The sequence below is a fragment of the Epinephelus moara genome, chromosome 9 (assembly GCF_006386435.1).
Source record: "Epinephelus moara isolate mb chromosome 9, YSFRI_EMoa_1.0, whole genome shotgun sequence".
In the NCBI taxonomy this organism is placed as follows: domain Eukaryota; kingdom Metazoa; phylum Chordata; class Actinopteri; order Perciformes; family Serranidae; genus Epinephelus; species Epinephelus moara.
In genome coordinates, this window is record NC_065514.1 from 17,868,641 (window position 1) to 17,894,386 (window position 25,746).

The 25,746-nt window shown below is 41.4% G+C and overlaps 1 protein-coding gene across 2 annotated transcripts in view; it reads right to left on the reverse strand.

Annotated features, from left to right (window-relative positions):
• Positions 1 to 645: 645 nt before the first annotated feature.
• The window catches only part of fam163ba (family with sequence similarity 163 member B, genome duplicate a), a 32,795-nt gene continuing 7,694 nt past the window's right edge, over positions 646 to 25,746 (reverse strand). For both annotated transcript variants that reach the window (XM_050052870.1, XM_050052869.1), the window contains 2 exons: positions 5,696 to 5,811; positions 646 to 3,233 (listed from right to left, as the gene is read on the reverse strand). In XM_050052870.1, coding sequence (XP_049908827.1) covers positions 2,793 to 3,233; positions 5,696 to 5,788 — 534 coding nt within the window. In that variant the 5' untranslated portion in view covers positions 5,789 to 5,811 and the 3' untranslated portion in view covers positions 646 to 2,792. The remainder of the gene's footprint in view (positions 3,234 to 5,695; positions 5,812 to 25,746) is intronic.

Genomic DNA, 25,746 nt, shown 5'->3' on the forward strand with positions numbered 1-25,746 from the left:
TTACACAATAATGGTTAATCGAACAAGATCACTTTGCATTTTTACCTTTCACCTCACAATGATAGGACCATTATACGGTTTGTAGACAGCATCAAGTAGTAATAAATCATTAAAAGATAAAAAGGGTTGCATTTGTCTCACTTTTTTTTTAAACCCATTTGATGCGAGAATCAGTTGGCCCCCAGGTATTTTCACATTATTTTATAGAATCAGTTGGCCCCCAGGTATTTTCACATTATTTTATCTGGCCCCCATTCAAAAAAGTTTGGACGCCCCTGCCTTATAATGAGGCATTCGACCGCATTCGACACATGGAGAGGGTGATCTTCCAGGGAGTCCTCCATGTTGTTTCTACAGTAGCCCAGAATGGTCAAACCAAACCCTGGATCTAGATAAGACCACCTTTCTCCTTCATGCCTGGCACACGGGAGAACTTTGAAATGGTTGCAACCTCACCGCAAGATGCCTCTAAATCATACACACTAGACCTTTGAATATGTAAATTATTTAAATGGAACAAATGACTCTCCAGGCTTCACATTCACAAACATTTGAATATGAATTTGAGCTGCAAGAAAGCCTTTTTCTCAACATTTCATTTTGGTGAAATGAACAACGAGAACAAAACAGATCAGAAGGATTTTCACACCATTTTATTAGCAACAATGTGTCTGTTAGTTATATATTAGAAACAAGGACAGAAACATTTCTGCTGTACTGTACTGAGTCTGAAAAACCAGCTGGATCATAAAATAAAGCAAGTAATTCAAATACTGTAGGGAAAAAGCAACACTGCATTTGAATATACACTTGTAATAATAATAATAATCATAATAATTATAATAAATTTCTCTCATAGTTCTTTATGGCACTAAATTTCCTGTGCAACTGTCACATCGGTTTATAAAGTAAGGAAAGCATAGCATTGAGAACTGTATGTGTGTGTGTATGTGTGTGCGTGTGTGTGTGTATGTGTGTTTTAATGTATTTGCAGGAAAGCACATGTCACAAGAGGAAAAACTTAAAACAAAATCACTCACTGTTTTACCCTTTGGGAATATAAATGAGCATGATCGCTGATAAAATCAACAGAGAGACAGAGAGAGAGAGGTACAACAGCTTTTACCATCTATTTTGAGAAGGAGGGGAGGTCCAAGAGGGACTATCTAATCCGCTTCGAGCCCCTCACACAACCACAAGCATTTCTTCTTGAAATCAAGCAGTAAATAATTTCATTCATTAAACGTGTGTCCCATGTCCATAAAACTCAGCCACTGCTCCTCCAGTCAGAAAATCAGCCAGGCTGGGCAGCCAAGCGCAGAAAATAAAAACAATCCCAAGAAGGAACTCTCTGAGTACCTCAGAGGAAGAGCAAATATTCCTCAGTCCAACGAGTCGAGAGAAGAGAGAGACCGGAGTGTATGCTATGGCCTGTTAAATATTTATAGATGTGCCTTTAAAGGTGAATTAATCTTTAGCCCATGAATCCATATATCAACAAATCAGAGACGACACAAGGAATGCAGTGAAGAGTCCAAGAAATGAAACTTGAGTGAAGAACTTAAATGAATATCATACTTAAAAGTGCTGCAGTAAAACCTTTGTACTCCTCTGACAGCCACCTACAACTTGAGTCTGTGTTACAGCATTAATCGGTAAAATAAACATTTACAAAATAGAGTTTGTCACGTCATCTGGTTGGGTCATGGATTTAAAGGTAAAGTGGCAAACTAATACAATCACTTCACCCTATACAATAAATGTTTAAAATGTTATTGCAACCCACCACTGGGTTCGGTATACATAGGGGTGACAGACTGTGTTTAACCGTATGGAATAAGATCCTGGTATAACAACTGGTCGAGTTATACACACACACACACGCACACATGCATGCAAGCACAGTCACACGAATGCACACAAATGCAAGAACCCGTCCCCCTTTGGCACCTAGTCCACCCTGCCTGTTAGAACACAGAGGTCTGTGTCTGCTGAAGTATACTGTATATACACTTTGCGTTGTCAGCAGACGCTCAGAGAAACCAGCCTCCCGTCAAAACTGGAGACCTCTATGAAAGGATATGGAAAACAAGCGGGGATTTTCCATCTTCTGTGAGCCCTTTATGTCTTAAAATATTATGGCCTAAGTTAAGTCTATCTGAAATGTCAGTGGGTGGCAGCTAAAACATGACATTCCCCTTCCTCCACTGATGGTGAGTGATATTTTATAATCTCTATAATCTGTGGATGGAGGAGCAGACAGATCATCCCGTCATAGGAGAGGGAAACACTGGACTTCTCCTAATCATATTTTGTTTGTAGCAGCTATGACAGAGAAAATCCCTGCCGATTATGTCATTTCGACATGGCGGGAATCTGTGTATCTTTCAGGCCATGGGTAGAGGAGTCCAGAGGAAATAGGGCTACACAAACTTTATCAAATTGTAAAACAAATTCCATTCTGATTGTTAAAAAAGAGCTTCTCAAAACAAAACAAACCAGGAAGTTCATGTTTTTGATAATTTAACATTTTTAAAATACTTTAAACTCTAAGGTGGCCCAAAGGTAAGGTCCTGGACCTGAGCATAGTACCTTTAAAATTCCAGTCCTGAGTGCCATCTGAGTCCTCCATTCTGCAAGAGGTGACCAGTAGAAGGAGACCAGACTAGATCAGACCACACTAGACTGGACTAAACTGGTCAAGATGACAAAAATACAGTCTGACTCAGTCCGGCCTAGGCCATCCCTGTTCATTGAAGCACAAACTTACACCGAGATCCAACCTCACCCAGCTAAACATCAGTGCTGATGCTACAGCTGCGTTGGAACATGTCCCTCATGGTGACCGACCGGGCCAGGTTCGGTTTACGGTAGTTTGAAATGTTCACAGGCACTGGCAGGTCCAGGTCCTGCTGCTGGACGCTGCGGTAGCTGATCCGGTCACCTCCGTTCCTCAGCCCATCTGGTTGATGGTGGATCTGCGGCTGAGGCGGGGGCTGGAGGTAGAAAGGCAGCTCATAGTGCGTACAGGATGGACAGAAGGTCTGTGAACGCGTCAGTTTCCTGGCCATGGGAGGGGTGGAGAAAAGGGCAGGGCCATTGGGGATGGAGGAGGCGGCGGCCGTCGCCGCCACAATGTTGTGATTGGAGTGGACCGGTGGGAGGCGGGATGTAACGGCAAAGTCTGGCTCCTCCTCCTCCGACTCGGACTCTTCCTTCTTACAGCAATAGTACTGATGGTGGGACAGGAAGGAGGGTGGGATATAGAGAAAAATCATGGATGACAGAAATGAGAGAGGAAGATGGAAGGAAGGGACAGAGAGAGAAAAGAGGCACCAGATGATGTAAAATGTATGCGAGATGAGGGAGAGAGGAGGGGAGTTAAAAAAGAGGCATAACATAAAGTTAATGAACAATAAAGAGAATGTGATAAGAGAAAAAGAGGGACATTTATTACACTGAAATGTCTGCATAGCCATGGTGTTCACAGGAACACAGCAAAATAAATGCCTTGGTGAATTAGTTTACATGCACGATCCAGCTAATAAAGTCTAGGTCGACCTCTATATTACAATAATTATGGTTATGTAGTACCATTTTACAGTGTTTGGAACATAAATTCAGAGGTAGTGTGCATATGGAGTAGAAGAAAATGGCAAATAACATTTCATTGAAAGCCTAAATTATTGTATCTACACATTTATCAAGAACGTAAGACTACCACAATTCATTTAACACTATTTAGAGGAGGATGTCTCTTACAATCTAACCCCACTTTAGCCCATTTCCCCATGAGGTTTTCTCCAATCTACACGACCCAACATGTTCATGTGTCATTTCAAAAGCTGCACCTGTGCTACAGTATGATGTCGAAAAGGTTTATTTCCCTCACCGTGCCAAATCCTCAACAATTACAGTTCAAACAGACTTGTAAACAGAATCCACTTTTCAGTGGAAAATTTGTGGCAGCTATTTCTGGCCCACAAAATGTAGCTTTCAAATTCACTCCTGGCAGCCTGCCAACTAATATGAAGCCATAATTTGTGGATCACTTTTGATTTTGCTGTGAAATATAAAAACCCCAAGAACTGTAATCAGCTCTGAGTGGAAAGGTTCATATCATTTCCACTCCAGCAATGTTAGCTTAGTTTCCATTTGAACTCTGTAAATGGGCTGCATTTATATAGTGCTGTTATCCAAGGTGCTTTGCAGTTTGCCTCGCATTCACCCATCTACTCACACTCACACATGGATGGCAGATAGCTACCAGAGGAGGCCGTAGCCTAACCACTGGGGGCGATTTGGAGATCGGTGTCTTGGTCAAGGACACTTTGACACATGGATAGGAAGAGCTGGATACGAACCACCAACTCTGCAATTAATGCTCTACCTGCTGAGCTACAGGCGAAATGCCTCAGGCCCCTGCTCAGAGCTTTTAGGTCTCTATGTGTAGGAAATTTGTTTTGCCATAGCCTTACAGTAATGAGCCAGATTTTAGACATTATCTACACATTACTGTTCACATAGATTATCAGCCCTATTTTGGCTGTCATAATGTAACTGCACTAAACAAGGGCACATTAGCATTGTGAGTGTGATGTGAGCATCATGTTAGCATTGAGCTCAAACACAGCTGTGCTTTAGTACAGCCTCAAAGAGATGCCACCGTGGCATTCAGTTTTATTTTAGTGGGGTTTTTTGGAGTCAACAGTCCCCAGTGAAATTTGGTGATCACATTTTAGCATGGGCCAAGGAATGAATTAGCTAATGCATCACCATGTGGCCATTTAAAAGCCACAAATTATTTGAGGATTGTGCACATCCTGAGCGATCCTGCAAAATCTGATGAGATTTTGTGACATTTTTGTCTTGCAGGTTATGGCAACATGATCAATTTAAATGGCCATTGCCATGTCTATAATATCTACAAAGCTCTTACATTCGCTGTAGCCCAGTCACCAGAAGAAATTGTTGGCATTGTATGTTTCTGCAAATTAAGGATACATTACATTTGGACATTTCATACAGATCATATCAAGACTCTAAGTTCTGATTACATGTATATGAGCTGACTTTATCACTGGGAGGTTGAGGGGATGACACCTGGGTGAGGCAGCTACCAAGCTGCAAACCACCTTTCAAGACCAACAAACAACAAAACCAGTTGTTTTTAGTGAGACATTGCGACATTTCTAACATGATTGTGCCAAAACTGGGTATCTTAGGTCAAAAAATGATATTTTCCCAACCATAATCAAGTGGTTTTTGTGCCTAAACATAACCACACAGTAACCACAGTTGTAAAAATAGAGAATCATAAAGCTCCAGCATATTCACTACATAATAACGTACAAATATTACATATCTGTGGTTTGCATAAACACACAATGCCAACATTTCTTATGGTAATTGGGTAAATTCTCTGACAGATTCCATGGCTACCATTACCCAAACAGCATGACCGTCTGTATTTTCAATTCTGAATACAGCTGTCGAGTGAAATTTTCAAAAAATGTTCTATTTCATTAACAAAGGCTTGTGCAGCCTTGACAGACACAGACAAAGAGTACAGCCACATTCATTAATTAACACTTTTGGCTGAAAGAACTCAAGGACGTCCGGTATTTGCAGCTCCGCAGACTGTCAGAGGAAATACAGTGAATGCAACAGAATCTGAAAGCAGCTGTGGCCTCACCTGCAGCCTACAGTAGCACAGTACTGCGATGATAAGGAGTAATATAACAGTAGCTAGAATTCCACCAGTGATGACCACTGTCCCGGCTGTCATTCGAATGGCTCTCCATCAACACCCTGTAGAGAGCAAGAGGAGGGAAGGATGGGAGGAAAGAAACAGAGAGAAAGAGTGGACATGAGTAGAGGAGGGTAGGGAGTGAGTGAGAGAAGAAACGGAGGAGAAAGCAGACAATTCATCAGCACAGTGGCTTCATTAAGTAGATTATAACTGTGTGTCATCTCAGTGGTGCTTATTGAATTATCCAGCAGTTAGGAGACATGTAATAGAATCATCCTACAAATGCTTCTCATAATATAGACGGGATCTCAGGCTGGGACACGCAGAAAAAAAAGAAGTGTCTGAGAAAGGCAAATCAGTATTCAACAGCAGAGCAGAAATGGCAGGAGAGCAAAGAGATAAATGGATGGTGGGAGTGAGGAGAGCTGAAGTGACTGAGCAGGTGATAGAAACAAAGACAGACGGCGCGAGCGGCGCACTGACATGGAGCGAGAGGGAGAGAGAGGTCAAGATGAGCTGAATAATAGGGATAGAAAGGGATCTGATGAATGGGTATGAAATGGAGAGACAAAAATGATGGAGGGGGATGATGAGGGTGGTGTGAGAGATAGATGGGGAGAGGTGAAACATAAACAGAGGGCAGATGGAAATGAACAGGAGTGGATGGGAGAAAGAGGAGACAGAGGGGTGATGATGAAGGAACACAGGGTTATCGGGTGACTAAAAAGATAGAAAAGGTGTAAGAGGACAAGCAACGAGAAAAGAGAGGGGGTTTTACTGAGTTGTGAAAGACAATATTTTTATGCATGCACCCAGGACTCGCAAATGCCTACAGTCCCACAGACTTTTGTTCATGCCCACTGCCCAAAAATAAATAACAAAATTCCGATTCAAACCATCATAGCAGGATGGTCAGAGTGGCAGCCATTTTCATGAGTACCATTCCTTCTGCAACCATTGTAGCAGGCTAACTTCCATGTAAACCAGGGGTCGGCAACCTTTACTATCAAAAGAGCCATTTTTAACTAAAAAAAAACATTTATATAATATTTGAGCCTTAAAATGAAGGTAGCACCGCCTATTCAGTCTCAATTAGCCCATGAACATTACCCAGTGATGGCAGTGTCAGCAGCCATAATTGGGCCAACTGATTTGGCCCAATTCTGGGGCATCATTCATGCTGAGTCTCAGCCGAGTCGGGTAACCAGACCAACCCCGGCTAATTTCATCCGGCATGCTGATTTCATGCCGATTCTGGGCCAGGTCATTTTAGGCTACCTGGGTACTGATATGTCTAAATGAGAATTCATTAATATGTTTTATCACAAGGTGGCTACTCTGCATTCGACGAACTATGATTATCATCACTGGCTGTGAATTCAAACAAATCTTTCCACGCACTCTTAAATTCTCCCTTTTCCTCTGAGACTTTATAATCCATTGCTAGCCAAGCTGGGGAAACCCAAGATTGGCCATGGCTACTGAAGTTCGGCAAAATTTAGAGGAAGGGCACCAAGCTATAGATGCATAAGTCGAAGCACATTCTAGTAGACAAAATGTGAAAACATTTTTTTTTAATTCAGTGCATGGTCTTCTCTTTTTTTTCCTTTTTTTTTTTACAACTGGAGAATGTAAGAATACCTTAAGGCCTACAACAATGATAAATGAAAATTAAAATGTTAAAAAAAAAAAGCATTATTCATTTCCATAATTTTTTGTCAAAGCCACAAGAGATTGGCTGTAAAGCCACATGTGGCTCCAGAGCTGCAGGTATAAACAAACTGGCTTGCGGCAGGTTGCAAACTCACTGAGGTGAGGTTTTGTAGTTACAACTAAATGAGCAGTAGAATAGTACATTTTCAAATAAGCAATCTATTACTTTTAAAATATAACCAGTAATGTTATTTTCCGATTTCTTTTGTTACCATTAATGCATGTTTGTTGAAACATGTTGTGCTGTATCTGCTTCCGAAGAATGGGTGAGAGCTGCTTCTCAGCAAACAGCTGGGAAGCAGAGAATGCGGGGATAAACAGCGCGCAGATCACCAAATTTCAAACTCTGTGATTTACGTGTTTATTTTGAACAAAACAAGAGTTGGTGATCGCTGGAACAGTGGACTAACTACCCAGATGACTAAAAAGACAAACTGAGAAGATTTTAGTGAGTTTTATTTTGCTTCTGTTGAGTTTGACTAACGTGTATGTTACAATAAGTAAAAATGGCAATTAAGCTAACATTAGTCTTAGTTTGGTGAAAGAGACAAACTTGCATTGATGTACAGTTGTATTTCTCTATTTAGTGAGTGAAGTAGGTGTAAAGAACAGGCCAAAGCAGAGTTCTCAAACTAGTGACACACTGTCACCATAACAACTAACAACAGACGCCCTTTTCTTTTGTATGAGGTCAGTGACAGCTGCAAACAGTTCAATGTCCCTTCTTTTCATTCTGTTTCTTTGAAAGCAAACAAACAAACATATCTGTAGGTCCACGGGAAAATAGAAACATCGAGTACAAGTACTGTTTGCCACAAACCTTGGAAGAGACAGAACTTTTGCAGTTGTAGCAGTTATAACCGTTTAAAATATCTAATTGCATACTTGGAACATAGTAATACAATACAAAAAAACAAAATACTTTAAGCTATATAAAATATTGTTAAATAAAACCTATGTGCCTGAAAGGAGGCTGAAAGGCCAGAGTCTAAAAATGTATTCAATACCAATCAATTTAAAGAGATAATCAAATTTAAACTGCAGCATTAATGCAGATAGTCAATGATTCATGGTTTACTACATACCTCTGTTTTGAACTATAAACTAAACGGCAAAAAATGGAACAAAGTATATGAGACAATAACTGGAGATCTTTTGGACAGATGTGTCAGACAGATGTACTGGAGAGAAATCAGTCTGTGGTTTAGCGTTTGCACTCCTGAGAGGGTTTTCAAAGTCACCATGAAACAGCATTTTGAGATCATTGCTTCCTTAATCAGATGCATCGCTTGACGAAACAGGGATCATTTAAAAGTCTAGACGAAGAGAAGATCAGATGAAGGGGAGAGAAAACAATCTGAGATACAGATATTCTTTCCAGTTTGCTCTGATTCAACAATGAGCAGCAAATCGAAAACGGAATAATGGAAGGCACTGCTCACAATGGACAGAGAGAAAGATCATGACCTTTATTGAGTCAATCAGCAGGAAACATCCAACAGCTGTGGATGACCTGTGAACTCTGACCTTAAAGCAGAGGTCATAACCAGGACAAATGGAGCTATATAGAGACCCATAAGCTTTAAGCTCATATTTACCAAACTACAGAATCTCAGCACCAATCAAAATATACAGTTATCTATCATATATGTCACAACATTGCAATGCATTCTCACTCCCAACTTGTCAGTTGTGCAGCCACTTGGTCAGTGGCCCTGCACTTAAAACTATGATGCTTAAATAGGCCTTCTAGCGTCAGTTTCGGCTTATTACAGTGCATACAGTGTCTTTTCAAAAATAAACTGCAAACTGCCGGTGTCGGTATGCCGGGTGCTATACTCCTCGAGTGCCGTAACTCACTCTTTATCTGATGCGCTGTCTGTCAAAGCTAGAGCAGATGAATGACTCACAATTGATATATTATATATATTATATAGATTGCATTTCCTGATCTTTGCTAAGCAACAGTTTTGTATGAAAGGAATTAAAGGTCTATCCCATATAGACACCTGTCCTAAATATAGGCCTGTTGATTTCAGTGACTTAAGCAAATAATAGCCCAGGCTATTAATTGAAGTTTTATGGTAGTTGTTTAGGTTTAAGAAAAGTGGACTTTTGGTTTCACACAGGACACAAACAGTGGTGTCCTGAGTTGAAGTCCTGTGTTTGTTTGACCCATCCACCCTGACCTCCTTCCTAGGTAGACTTTGTCACTTTCGAGCTTTGATTGGCCCTCGAATATTGATTTGTGGAGGTTGGTGTGTCTTCCATAAGCTCGGGTCCTCGACCGGAGGCCTGGGAGATGGAGGGTTCGGTGCAGTCTCTTAGCTGTTCCTAGGACTGCACCCTTCTGGACAGAGACCTCAGATGTTATTCCTGGAATCGGCTGGAGCCACTCTCCCAGTCTGTGGGTCACAGCCCCCAGTACTCCGATTACCACTGGCACCACTGTTGCCTTTACGCCCCACATCTTTTCTAGCTCCTCTTTCAGCCCTTGGACTAGAGCAGAGATCTATCCATCCATCCATCCATAGCTCAAACCCGATGTAAATCAAGCCCAAGGGTATGTTGAGAAATTATGGCCTGACCCAACCCAGCCTGCAGGGTTTGGGCCGGGCTGGAATGGTTCGGGCAAGAGAATTACAACTGTATTTCACACTGAAGTGAAGTTAGTTGAAAGCCTGGTCTGTCTCATACAGATGCTAAAGGATGCCTTGTGCACAGTATCAGATGCTGAGGGGCATGACAAAGCCTTATCTTGCTTTTGTTTGCAAAGTTTGTATATTGTGCATGTTTCATTTTTGTCATGTATTTCTGCTCTTGTAGCTGTCCTTTTGTGTTATTCACAAAACCCAAACCATGATCTTGACTTAATTGACATGAGACTAAATTATTTTGTACATTTTGTTGACTCAGGCAGTCGATGTTACAGTTTGGGCTTAGATGCAGATAGACATGACTGGGGGTGAATTCAACAGAGCATCATTAGAACATTTGCAGCAGTAAAGTATGATTGACTTGAGACTGAACTGACCTCATTCTCAGCTTATTAGATCAATGCCTTCCTTTAATTACCTCTTTTCGGTCTCTACAGCAGCCGGATTACAGGAAGAAGCTTTGAGCCTAGAGGCCTCAAAGATTCATTTTACTCTTGAAAGTAACATGCATTAATCACAAACATTTGTAATGTCATTCAAACTGTCAAAGTATTTTGTTTTTTTTTTCTGCCTCCCTCTTCACTGTAAAGTATTTGAGGCTGTTACATAAATGAGGAGTTTGATCCCCGTGGCAGCCGGTGCGTGTCCATCAACAACACACTGAACCCTTACCTGCTCACTCATACTATAATCTGCGAACAGCAGCTACAGAGAAAGTCCGCCCTAAATCCTGAATGGTGGATACACATCACTGACTGCACTGTCCTTTTTCCCGCGACTGTGAAGTGCTGCACTGTGCAGGATGTAGATGGAGCACAAGATGGTGGAGCAAACAGGGTTTCAGTACGGTTACTGTCACTGTTACTGCATAAACTACACATGTGAGCTCAGAATTTGATCATTATTGATGTATTTTTATAATCACTGGAGCAGCTCTTGAAAAGTCTTACACATCCAATTATTTTCATTCAATTAATCAGTCGATTATTTTATAATTATTACATAATTACCTCCTTGATTAATTGATTAGCTGTGAAAAAATGTCAGAAAATGGAGGAAAAAATTAAAGATATTCAGAAAAGAAACCTGAAAACATTCACATTTAAGTACCTGGACCTTTTTTTTCTAAGAAACTACTCAAACCAATTAATCGATTATCAAAGAAATTGTTAATTAAGCTAATAATTGACAGCTAATAATCTGATTAATCTTAGCAGGTCTCATCCACAATGTCCCCCATTTGCAGTAACAGCAGTAAACAGGTTCCTCAATGCTCTAATGGCATTTCATGCGTCTTGTTTGACTTTATATGACCTCCATTCTTATATAAATATATCCTCCTGAGACCTGAACTTTTGTTTCGTTTGCATATTTTATTTCTCCTAGCTACAAAGGATCAATAGGACCCGATAAGTATAAAAAAAACTAAACACTTTCAACAATTATTAAGTCCTAATGTCCTCTAATGAGACAACAATAAAGCCCCAATGTCTGCAAATGAGTACTTCCTACTTAACAGCTTCTTAGCTTGTTAATGTTGCTAAAATTGGTCAAATGTGTTGCCATATCAAACCGCAAACATTATTAATCACAAATAAACAAGTTTCAGCCATAAAATGTGATCAGGTTTTGGACCTTGTCCACTTTTGTTTCCGGATCGACTGCAGACTGACTTGGCAGAGATGGCTGCCATCTTGTTTTTACATGGATTAGTGTACTGTGCTCTTACTACCACTAGATGGTACAAAAGGTGTCCACGAACGAAGACAACAGGTCTAGGGGCAAGGTCAATTAAACCCAAAATGTGATGTCCTCATATGAAGTTACAGGGTCTCAGGAGGATATATTTCTATTACATATTGCACATTCTAATACATTACAATCATTATGAAAAGTTTAATATTTATATACAAGTGGAAAAATTAGTTGAGATGGATCATGGTGCTTGTATAAATAAGACTTCTAGCAAAAGAATGAGTGTGCTACAGGAAGCATAAATTCAAAGAAAAAAGTAAATTGTGCATCCCCAAAACAACTCAATCTTAAAAAGTTTCCCCCTCCTATCCCATAACTCAACAGTTATTTGATCTGCAGTGGCCCTTGCCTTTTTGTCTTGCAACTATACTGTCTGTATCTGTGCACAGACACTGGTTTTCAAAAATAGATATTAAAAAAAAGTTGTCACTCAGTTCTCAGGTTGAGTAACATCCTTGTAAATTTGAGGAAAACCCTGCAGACACTTGACAGATGTGGGCGCAGACCTTTTTTCCCTTCATTACATCCACAATCTGGAAGTGTCATAGGACCACACCATCACACTGCATTGTGGATAATTGCCTGAAACCAAAAATAGGACAGCAGGCTTGTTGCTAAGCTATGACTCAATGGTGCGAGCCATTATCGGGAGCAAGCACACAGCAGTATAGGCTGGTGTTGTCAAGATGTAACTCAACTGTGACGTGGACACACCCTAAAATAGACATAGTGAGACAAGAAGCAGGAGTGCCAAAGTCATGGAGCATTCTAAAGTAAATGTAAAGGGAGAGACATACCATTTCCTGCTTAGCCAGGATGCAATTTACATTGAGTTTGCTTCAGCATCCTGCAATAAACAATGCTCTCCATCAGCATCTCTCGGTCCACTCACATAGACTTTGCTGTCGTGTGTATTATTCACCAAGTGACTGACAACTCTGACCTTCTCACCCCAAACACCTCTAAACCATGTTGAATTCCTCTGTGGGTAACTTGTCTAAACCATATTAGCTTTCATTGTGATATGTCTCTCCAGAGATGCTCTATAAAGTTAGAATGGATCAGACTGTCTCTGCCACAGCTATCTGCCCTGTCTACAAACAAAACACAGCTACTCTCCCCGCAGGCTGGAATCAGTTGGACTCTAATCCAATCTGCAGGCCACATAGTCCACCAACCAGATCAATATGAAGGAACAACAAGAACAGAATGTTTTGGCTCTCTAGGCTTTGAATTAAATTGAGGAAAGAAATGTGGTGATTTTGGGACATTTTTTGGTGTTAAGTTGGTGGTGTTTAAGTTTTTTCTTTACAACAGTTTGTAGAATTAGAGTCTCAGGGTGGATAACTGATCAGTCAGTCCAGTCAGAGCTGATCAGATCAAATCGATGGATGAGAGAAGCAGCTGCTGCAGGGGCAAGTGAAAGAAAACTTTTAGACCCACTTCAGTTTCACTTTTACTGTGCCTGACGTTCTGCTGCTCTGTCTGTGCCCAGAGTACACTCTGTGCTCTGAGAGTGTGGTGCAATGCAAAATAACCCAACAATGCATTTATTCCAACAGCACAGCAAAGGAACGGTCCAGCTCCATCCATCCATCCATTTCCGTAACTGCTTATCCTGTGGGGGGTTGCAGGGTGCTGGAGTCTATCCCAGCTGACATTGGGCGAGAGGCAAAGTACACCCTGGACAGGTCACCAGACTATCACAGGGCTGACACACAGAGACAGACAACCATTCACACTCACATTCACACCTACGGACAATTTAGAGTCACCAATTAACCTGCATGTCTTTGGACTGTGGGAGGAAGCCAGAGTACCTGGAGAAAACCCACACTGACACAGGGAGAACATGCTAAATAATGTCTACTCATAATGATGAGCTAAAAGCTACACTGATCAATATATATTTTTAAGCAATTACTGAATCAAAAACCCTCAGAGAATTATCACCCAACTCTGCAGCTTCTCTCATCCTTATTGAGTATTCAGCATCTTTAAGCTCTTTGTTTTCAGTTTTACAACTTCACTGTTTTGGTTCGATCTCACTGCTCCTCTTATCTGTGTTGTTTCCGACCGCTGCAGGAAGCACTTTAAAAGACCCACTGTCTGCCAACTATTCAGCAGCAAACAGCTGACAGACAAAAATTAGCAACTGGCTGGTGAATAGAGTAAAGCATTTAGCAGCTAAAGAGCCTGATATTTCCCTCAGGAGTTTGTGGAGAGCAAAACAAGAGATAAAAGGAGAGGAAATATTGGACTTGCATTCATCAGGTGGCCAAACACATGACTCCACATGACTCCGCTATTGTTGCTCTGTGTCAACTGGATGTATATAAGGTGATACTATGTCAATGTTATGTTCACAGCTTGTTCTACTGTCCCTAAGAGGCTTATTTCTGCTTTTCAAACACAACAAAATATTAATATTTTCGATGAAAAATGCAAAAAACAAGTGCATGGATTCAGCAGGGGGTCTGGGGTATCCTCCTCCTCAAAAAAGTATGAGGGCCAAACACTTAAATTCCTGCATTTTCGTAATTGTTTATGCACCAATTTGTGCCTTTTCTGCATCAATTTATGGTAGAAATTATAATGGTTCTTTCTGCTTTAACCGTGCATAGTTGCCTCCGTTTTATGGCAGAGTGCAACCATTGCCTTTGAGGTTGCATATCACGACTTTACTTGAGGTGGTGTTGCATCTATAAGTCGCGTTCTAGCAGTCCCTTTAGATAAAAGTCTTCAGCTGCTTTCATGTTTTTATCAGGGGTACAAATGCACTAAAAATTGAGGGGGATTTGTCCCTTGCATCCCCAAAATCCATGCCTATGACTCATAGTATACTTAGATTGCTACGCAGCAGACATGGTCACATTGTCCATGGTATGAGCAGTGTTTCCTGTAGTGGTATTGATTTGTTTCTCTAGAAAACTGGTCCTACTCCTTAACCTCTGACCCCTCTCTAATAAGTGCACACACAGTGATAGCGTGCACAAAACACACACATATAAATACTTAAGCAGGACTACTACAACACACAAATGGCCACATGGCAAAAAAATATGAAGCGTGTAGAGGATGTCTGTGTATACTTATTGCAAAAAAAAAAAAAAAACCTACTCATAATCTTGACAAGCTTACAGACATGAATGCACACAACCACCGACAGAGGAAAAGTCCTTACTCATGTTAACACACACACACACACAAACTGTCTTAACCATCTTCTAACACACACACACACGAACACGCAGCATTAGTTATTGTGCAGGGAAGGCAGGCAGTGTGTATCTCCAGGGGCTCCCTTAATCAGAACAGTGTGTGAGGGATGTGTTGCAGCGAGGCAGCGAACAGTGTTAATTATTTAACCACAGACACACACATACAGACACACACACACACACACACACACACACCGCAAGCACGCAACTCAGGCTTCATTGTGAAATAGTACTGGAGAAAGGCAAACTTGTCAGCTCAGCTTCTTTTGCTGGTATTCGTCCACAGGAATGACAAGGGGTTAGGGGCGCAGAGAAGAACAGCAGCGGACACACACACACACACACACACACAAACACACACGAACACTCACATGCAATAATTTTAGTACTAGCTAACATGCTCAGACAGTGGGCTTTGGAATAAATTGCCACGCTTTGATGAAACATGGCAGGGATCACAGCAGAGGTCTTGCTAGGAATAATGGCTGTTGACAGGCTTTCAGTTGAATGGGGGAGAAGTACACAGTAGGTGGTGGATTCGAGTCATACACAAGAGACAATAACATGCCCTGAGAACAATGGGATGAGCCGTATTACAGCTGTAGCTGTCAAAGAGTGATTTTACACGTATATTTGCAGCCATATCCGAAGACACATACACATACACACATGCACATTTCTCCAAGGACAAGACACGAGTCTTAAAAAATGTAAGTATGTTTAAAACTTTAGTGTCTGACGTCCTTCGGTGTGCTCAAGTTTCTCTGCCAGGTGTCGGTTTTCAAGCTCACAGACAGTCTTTGATAACACTCGATATAAAGAGACAATGAACCCTTCTTCGTGACAAACTAGGTTTCATTAGAGCCTTTTGTCCTCGATTAGTCTCTGTCTGCCCTCTAATGACAGTGCAATCAAAGACTATTCAATTAGTATTTGCCAAAATAATTACCAACTTGCACAACTTCCACCTACAGTGTGTATCATCTTCGCAGAGGAAATTCAAATGAATTCGGATTTCCATTATGCAACATTCATCACAGCTACCACCACTTACATATTGATGTGTAATACACCATCATGAAGATAATGAAGCGCCACTGTGATCCACTTTGTACACTTCATTACTGCTCCTTTGGAGCACAACCTGTCCCGCTGTGATGTGCTGGTTAGACAGCTGTACTGTTTAAAAGGAGTAGGTCCAATATTTTGGGCTTTTTTACCTCCTTACTGTGAGTTAGATGAGATTATCAATACCACTTTGGTGTTTATGAGTGTTGTGTGGATCTACAGCGAGGGGGGCGGTAAGCTTATCTTAGTTTAGCTTAGCATAATGACTGGAAGCAGAGTGAAACAGCTAGCCCGGCTCTCTATGTTCACAAATACACTTACTAGGACCATGGGCTATATAAAAGTAATAGACGTAGCCACCGTAATGTCATGATTGGTTTGTGGACTCCCCATTAGTAGCCTAAAGTTTGGCAATTTGGCCGTCTCCACCTTGGATTATTGGAGCCAGAAGTGATCCAAGGTGACCATTTGGATGACAGGGTGGAGCTGGGTAGGAGTGAGGGTTGGATCTGACACATATGGCCTTTTTACCCTGCCTGTTCAAGGCAGGAACACCACGCCATTATGCACCTTGCCATAAAAAGTATGATCATGGAATGAGGGGGCAGAGCTGTTGCACCTTTAAATCTGTGGCAGAGGTAGTAACGGAGTCGAATCAACATCTGTGTGAAAAGTGTGATCCAGCAGGACAGGATGGGAAAGGCCATTCTGAGATGTGCTGTGTGTGCAACCCACTACTGGAAGATTTAAAAAGCACCTAGTAGCAGTTAGCAGCTAACTCGCAGAAGAACAACAACCGAAAGTCTGCAAATTGGAGGGACAATGAGGTCTGAGAGTTCCTTACCCTCCAAGCAGAGGGCATTAGACAGGGATGGTAGATGATTGTTATTGCCATGATATGCCATTATTATGATTTAGAAAGCCTTGCCCAGTGCGTACGTTATATGTCATATAAGACGCTAATGCTGCTGTGTTACATGTCATGCCTGTCACGCCTCTTTTTGCATTAAAGATCCCAGCATGCTGTCTAGAATGAATCCCACACTGGGGCAGCATTATGCCTGTGTTGTTTGGTTCTTTGTAAGAAAGCAAAGCTGGCATAATGAAGGGTCTTTGTTGCGGCACTATCGCGCAATCTTTGTGTAAAAGTGAGGTATAGACTGTAAAAGTGATGCCTTACAAACAGCCAGTCACTCAGAGCAGTCAAGGCCTTAATTATGCATAACTTTAAACCTTAATAAAATTCAAATGAGCAAGTTACATTTTAAAATCACCTCTCGCACATTATTATGAGCAGGGAAATTAGCTAAAGAAATCAAATCTGTTTTTTGTACCAGGCTGTAAACGTGTATTTCTGCTGTGAAGTTCGGCATTTTAACATGGGAGCCTTTCGGGATTGACTTGCCTCTGTAGCCAGCTTCAAGTGGCCATTTTAGGAACTGCAATTTTTGGCACTTAGCATCATTTTTCAGCTCCGGATGTTGCCACTTGACTAGCACCAGTTTTATGCTAAGCTAAGCAAATAGCCTCCTGACCCAAGCCCTATACTTGCTGCACAGACATGAGACTGCTATCAATCTTCTTATGTATCTCCTTGAAAGAAAGCTAATAAGCGTATAAATACATGTTCAACACTCCTGCACAGTACAGATGATCAGAGGGTTTTCACTGGCAAACACTTAAATCTGCAAAAGTAAATCTTTATTGCAACTGATTAAGAAGAATTCTATTTCAGTTTATTTGCTCAAAAAGTAATTTTGAGGCTGGAACACGCATGAAATGTCAATGTTTCAATTTAGAATACAAATGATAATGAAGCCATGTACACGAGCAAATGTTCCCCGGGAGGGAGAATATTAGCTCACCAAACATTTGCATGAAGAAGTTAAATAAATGAAAATGAGCTTTAGCTGTGATGTACTGGTGCAACATCGATTTGACTGGCTGTTTATTTATTTCTTTTTCCAATAAGCCTCAATGCAAGCAGTAATATAGACCCCAAAAAACTCTTCACAAACCCACTTCATCCACACTAATAGACTGACGTACAGATTTCTTAATACGCTTACAAATTCCCCCTTAAGCCTTGTCATAATATTATCCTGTCTGGCTGCACTGACCCTAACTGCAGCATCACTCGATTCTCCCTCTCCTGCTCCTGGCTCACCCTGTTCCAGCATAAAATTTCACCAGGCGTACAAAAATTTCTTTTGCCACCGTTTCTTTGTGTCCCTGCACTCGACTCCTACCTCATCCCTCTACTGAAAGGCACTGACAAGCGTAGCTCAACCCCAACTCTGACCTTGAGTCAGCTACCTGGGAAATAATAAAGGCTGGCAGAGATAGGGGGAGAGTTTGCCGCTGTGGATGGAGAAAACAGAGCAACTGGTTCTCTCATAAAGTGATAATTGGAAACCAGGAATAGTTTTTATCTCTCTCATGCGCCCTAGTATTGCCGGGCAAACGTTTCTGTAATTAGTGCCCCTCTGTGGATGATATATCATAAAAATGGCTCCCGGCTAGTATGAATATAGCACCATGAGGACGTTTGAAAAAAAACTTAACAGTGACCTGGGGGTCTCTTCATTTAATTACACAGCTCGCTAAATGTCTCTCATCCATCTGAGTGACCTTGCTTAGTTGCTCTTCCAGTTCAAATTGCATGCTGATGTAATGTAACTTTAAACGTGCTGTGCATGCACTGGAAACGGAGCATGCCCTTCCTTGTCCACGACATGCTGTATTTTTAGACAGTGTACTTTTGTTTTAAGCTTTTCCTCTGGAGTCCCAATCCATTTTTAGGAGTATTTGAGAACGTTGTGGCACAAAGATGTTGTAAAATTGTAGAAAGTGAAGCCTTTTCAATGGAGTATCATCACCTGCAGTATTTCTCAATAATTCCCCCATAGGTTTTGTCTCAGAAATAATAATGTAGGCAAAATAAATATTCTTTGTTCCAATGAGGAAGATCCCTGAAAGTCAGTTCTCTCAAAGCCACAGACTCCTTTAATCTGTCTCGTCTCCTTAGCAATAAATCCCTTTTGACTAATGCACTTTAGTATGCATAGTCGATATAGGATCCGCTATAACTGTCACCTGTATTTACCCGAGTCTGGCGGGAGCAGTCAGCTCTAACATTTTGTACAGAAATGTAATAAAGCATGGAGAACATCAGGATGCTTTTTCAAGTCACATCCGTGCTCAGATAAAGGCTGTCATCATGTCAGTGTGAGGGAGGCGATACGAACACATGTACGACCTGTATTATAGCTGCAGATAAACCATTTATTTCACTGTCCTTGTGGTGCACAATGCAAACAAAGCCTCATTCACTTTGACATGTCTCATTTTGAACTGTACAAATCTAACAAAGAGATCTTTTAAAAGGATGTCTTCTCTCTATCTGTCAGTCTGGGGGAACATTTTGTTTTTCCAAAATTATTTTTTCCCCCCGGAATGGTTAAAAAAATGAACTTTCACTTTCAAATCATCTCGAAATAATTGCATATAATCACATTCTGTCCGTCTGCCACTACACTTCCTGCTCCTCCCCTCTGCCATGCCATGCTCTACCCTCTGCTGTGCAAATAATACCACCAGTCAGTGTGTGACAGGCTATAATCTTGGCACCAGCAGGAGCTGAAGTTGGCTCAGAGATATTACAGTTTCTTTGAACTTCACACTTGATGGATTGAAGAGCAGTTCTTAGCCCTGAAACTGAGTGATGCAAGCTGTAAAAAGGTGTCCTTGGCGCGCTTCGGCTCTTGTCATGGAAATATGTGGACTTAAGGGGCAAGTTTAGGGCTGTAAGAAGGTTGTAACAGTTAACTGCATCAACCTTAATCTTTACTCCTGGCCTGACATAATAAGAAAATGTCATCACTTTAAACAATAATCCTATTTTACAGAGCACGCAGATTATTTCTAGACACTTTAAAAGGACTTGTTAGGCTTTTCCTTATTTTCTGTCATATATATAATGTTATAATGTTGGATGTTCACCTTAAACGGAATCAAAGTTTCAGATCATGAGGTATTAAAAGTAATCCCTGGGAGCAAAAACCTCAGGCTTCAGACCGCTCGGAACACTCAGTTTCCAACAGCTTTCCTACTTTCAAGATAAGCTGACAAGCTTTAAGATACCAGTGCTAAAACAATACTTTTAAAAAGGTACCGGTGCCTAAATGGGAGCTGAAGTTTTACTTTATAGGAAAATAAACCTAAAATGATGGTCAACGACATACAAAATGGATTTTTTTTTAGTTGAAAAGGGCAGATTTGAACTTGAAATTGAACAATATATCAGCAGTTAAAATTGTCACTATAATGAAAATAGCTAGTCCACCTCAACAGTCCACCTTAAATGAGCCTGGTCAGAGTCCAGTGCGAGGCTAACTTTGCTTGCTAATTTCAAGGCTGATCCCCTTCACTTTGATCAGCAGGTGGCAACCACACATGGGAACATGTCTTGGGTCTTGAGGAGCTGAAGCATGTTTTCACTGACTAATAGCCTAAACTGTTTACACATTGCACCATGTTCAACTTTATACTCTCTGCTCTGGTCGCAGCATCAACACTCTCACTGTCCCACACATGCACATGCTCTCTGTCTCTTGCTCTCTCTATTGACCACACAGTCGCTAACATTACATACGCACATATCTGGCACCAAAACGCGGCACCAAAATCTGTATAATGATTCAGTCCGGTTGACTCGTATAGAAGGTTTGGATACCAACCCTACTCCAGGCATGCTACTAACCTACTAACCCTGGCCTTCACTGCTACATGAAGCTACATGCTAACGTCAAGTCAAGATTTCCTGCTAGAACATGTCTGGTTGTGAGGATTTCAGTTACGTAACTTTTATTGCCGATGTTTCCAACACATTCTCACTCCGACCTCGTCACATATCAACGCTCGGTCATGGATCTTCCACCTTGACATATGGAGTGAAAGGTACCCTGGGTGCGTTGGTTGTTGATGTTCTGGGACACTATGTCAACTTATGCCTGTTACATGCATTGTGTGTTTTCAAAATACACTTCCGTTTTCACAGGAAATGCACAGTTTGCATATAGTCTCTTTCAAAATAAACATACTAGGTCGGTAATATGCCACGGATTGATGTTTTTTTTTCCTTCAACAACAGATGCACATGGTTAGGTTAAGGCAACAAAAGTATGTGGTTAGGTTCAGAAAAAAAGAACAGGTTTTGGCTTTACATTCGTACAAGAAGCAAACAACGATCTCCCAGGTTAAAGTCGGTGATTGCTGAACCCATTCACCAACCCTTCCACCCACCCTATTCAGACTTTTCGGCCCCTTAACTTAGGTTGTTGTCTGGTCATGTTTCCCCCTGACGCTGTTGGGTGCCATTATGCCATCATGCCGACTTCAGAGGACATATTTTTTCATCTGAGTCTGATGCCAGAAGTCAATGCCCAAGCTTGTTGTTGTCTCTGTAAAGTAGCTGTCTGTTACTCACTCACAGCAGGAAACAGCACTTCAAAATAAAGGCACCCATGGCCCACTTTTGGACCGTGACCCACCAGTTGGGAGCCACCGTTCTAACAGAAACCCAAAATAGCCTGAAAATGAGCATAACAGGTCCGCTTTAAAGGAGCCAAATAAGCATCTGGATACATTAACTCCCACCGCTAATGAAGAGAAAAAGTAACCCTCGAAAAAAGGCAGCAACAGGTGTTGGAATCAGAGGTATTTTCGGTCTGTCTAATGTATACAGTCTCACTGACTGCCTCTGCTGCCGATTCAACATGCTCAATCAGCCACTGATGACGAGTGCCAGCAGTGTTGGACACACCGCAAAAACTACAGCCAGTGGTCTGCTACAGAGGCTCAGCGATGGCCCGGCGCCACAGGATGGATGAATGTCAGCTCGGTGCATCAAGGCCATTAGATACACATGGTAATCAAGCAACAATTACAACCAACACACTGAATAAAAACAGGCTTACTTTTAATAACACTTCTGATACACTAACATTTAATATAGCCTACAAGTCATAGTTGAGGCAAGGGCACATATCTGTTTGTCTGTGTCTGTGTGTGAGTACATCATTGTCATTTTTAGGTAAACAGAAAGGGCAATATTTGATGCTTTTTCGAGCAAACTCTGCACTCACTCAGATTCACACACTCTGAGCAACTTCACTCTAATAACATGATTAGTGACTGTTTCTGCTTAGAGCTGCATAAATATAATGGACAAGAGCAGAGCTACATCTCGACAGCGTCTCCACTCTCAGGGCCCCACAGAAATAAACTGCTGTTTACAACAGAATATCAGTCTGTCGAGAGATATTTATGCAAACTCTCTACACTCTTTGTTCTTTCATATTAAACAATAACAATAACAATAATGAAAACCAAATTGTCAGCACGTATCGTTCACCCTTGGCAATGCATAATCTCTCCGAGTTTGTGTGTGTGTCGTGTCCATGTAGGTGTGTCTATTGCAGTCTAACTCTGAACAGGATCATAACAGTCGCTGCTGCCTGCCGCTGCTTCACTCCGTGTTTGTGAGTTCAGTGTCACTCAAGTCTGCTCCTGAAAAATCGCAGTGACAGAGGAGATGGTCTGTTGTGACACTCGGAGCTCCGTCAGGACCTCCCGGTGTGAAAAACATTCACCATGTGAACACCGAGCAGACAAGACTGCACTCAATCTGCCCCAGACAGGATAATATGTTATTGCAAAACAAAAGTGTTATCATATGTGGGGACATACACTGCACACACACACACACACACACACACACACACACACATACACACAGAAGCCTTCCCTCTGGCTACATGGTCTAGTCAGGGTAATACACTGTCTTCAAATAAATTTAATTCCTTTTCCTCTTCCTGAATTAGATAAGACACCATTAAATTACACTTGCTCCTTGACACTTGACAATGAGATCGTTCCAATTTTAGACGTTTTTTTTTCTCATTTTGCTTTCTTTCCCTGAACAGCACTATGGTGCATATCATTCTAGCCCTAGGGTGGAGACTGGTTAGCTTGGTTACAGTAGTTTGGTTTGGCTGGTGTCTTGAAACACGTCTCAGATAAGTTGACAGTTGACCTATGACGGTAGGATGCAAGGCGTAAAGCCATGTTAACAAGTACAAGTCATTTGGAGATATATCACACTCATTAATCTGTACACACGGCAAAGTAGGCTGTTAAACGTAGCTCTGAATTAAAGTAGTGTGTGGGATTTAGTGGCATCTAGTGGTGAGAACTGCAGATTGCAACCAGCTGAAACAAGCTTGAATTCCCGGTTAGGATTCCTTCAGTGTTCATGGTCAGGTTTTTACCTGCAGTCGAATTATTCGCAGAGGTCTCTTTTGCTCCAAAACAAACAAATAAATTAAAGAAAGTAATTTAGACTGGTAAAAATATGCAATAAAGCAGTTTCACAATACAAATAAATGGTTCTCTAATGGTGCTTGGCTCATTGCGGAGGGGCTGCTTAGGGGTGCTCATCTTTTTTTCTGATGACTTAAGATCGAGACATTCAGGTGGTTTTTACCGGGGCTGAATTATTGGCACAGGTCTTTGCTTCTTCAAAGCAAACAAACCTGTTGATTTAAACCGGTAAAAATACAGAATAAAGCAGTTTTAGATTGGAAAATCAGTGTTTTACCAACACAGCTCATCGTGATCGGCTGCTAAGTACAAAGGGCCTATGTGAAAGCAGACATGGTCCTATCTAGAACCAGTGTTTGGTCTGTTTTGAGCTTATGAAACAAGGCGGTGCAACAAGGTGGACTCTGTGGACAAGGTCCTGCTCCCTTTGTAGATATAAACAGCTCATTCTGACGTAATGAGAACACAACAATTCTTATTTTCAGATGATTTTACACTAAAGAAAATGTACTAATACTTATACTACTCTGCCAAATATATCCACAAAGATCCTATACCCTGGACCTTTAAAATCAGTAGGAAGTTACATAAATAAATAAATGATTACACCCGGTGAGTAAGCGAATATAACGTTACTCAGAATGACACAGTGTAATGACATCTGGACACAGCAAAGTGGATGACAGTTGAGATCACATGTTGTATTTACATAAAGAATTTCATTAGATGTCATTGGCTGCATGATTTTGTACCTTTCCGTATTCCAGGAGACAAACCCACTCTATGAATGTGACAGGGCTGTTGCTGCTGCAGGTCGTGATTTGAATATACAGTGGTTGTCTCACCTCCAGTGTCAGCATGTACAAAGGCATATCTGTTTTCCTTCTTATGCAGTAGTTCATATTCAAACCCAGAGCCAAAACTCCTTGGTTTTTCCAAGTTTGGAGCCAGTCAACTCAGACAAGACAACATTTATGGCACCCTGCCAGTCACTTCATTGACTTTTTGTCATCTTTCCCCTTGCTTTTTGCTCTCCACTGCCTCGCTCGCTCTCTTACTGTCTCTTTCTCTGTCTGTTTAGCCTCTCCTCCCATTTGCTTTGCTGTCTTTGTCTCTGTCACTGTTCTCCACCACTTGTACTCTCTGACCGTCCAGCTGATGTACACTGCCTCCGGGAGCATGGGCGGTCCTCTGTACTAAACATCACTTTGAACAGCATGTGCCACTCACAAGCCAAGATAGCGGCTCTGACTCGAAGACTGATAGATCCTGCTGCGCTTCACTTTGCATATTCAAAGTGACGTCTGTCGAGAAAACATGGTATTAACAAGAATTCAGAGGACTCTAAGGAGAGTCTTGCTAGACTATGTATCTGGTGTGCTGATGAAATCATGCCATACGGCAAAAGGCACAGTGGGAAATCATACCCACAGATTACACACAAAAACCCGCAGTTACACACACAAAATATAATCAGTTACATGACTTAGTAGAAAGACTGTCCCTCACTGAAAACATCCACATTTGTTATTGATAAAATTACTAAAACGTTCACTTTTACCTGACAAAGTCTCTAACGTCTGAGCAAATTACAACTCTTATGTTTTAGGAACAAAGATAGTATGAAAGCAGACCACTGTTTGCATACAGTTTCTTCCCAGAAGTCAATGTTGGGCTCTTAAATTATCATAAATGATCTTTTCCACTTTCCATGCAGCAACCTGACATGGTGGCCAGATGGTTTGTTACACAGAACCACCTGAGAAGTCGTCATTGGAAATTGTTTGGAAAAGGACAGACACTTTCAAGAAATGCCTGGGAGGTGACTGGGTGCACCATTTATCTATCACTTTCTATCACAGGTCAGTCAGGAGAGGCCTTCAGTGCCTTTTTGCTCTTCTTTCAATGGAGACATACTGGCCAGTGCCAGTATAAGTGGTGTTACTGCAGCATAAATGCTTTAGATGCTACCATTTTTGTTTGAAACAAACAGTCGTCTCTCTGCGTCGTCACACACACACCTAAACCATGCCTCTCTGATTGGTCCGCGCAGCACATAAAGGCTGACAGGATGGATTTTCATGTGATCTTGTGATATCGCTGTTGTGCAAGGCCAGTGACTGGTTAAATCAGTCTACAGAAACTTGCGTCACATGAAATTCTGCGCAGTCACCATCGTGTCCTCTCCTACTTTTGT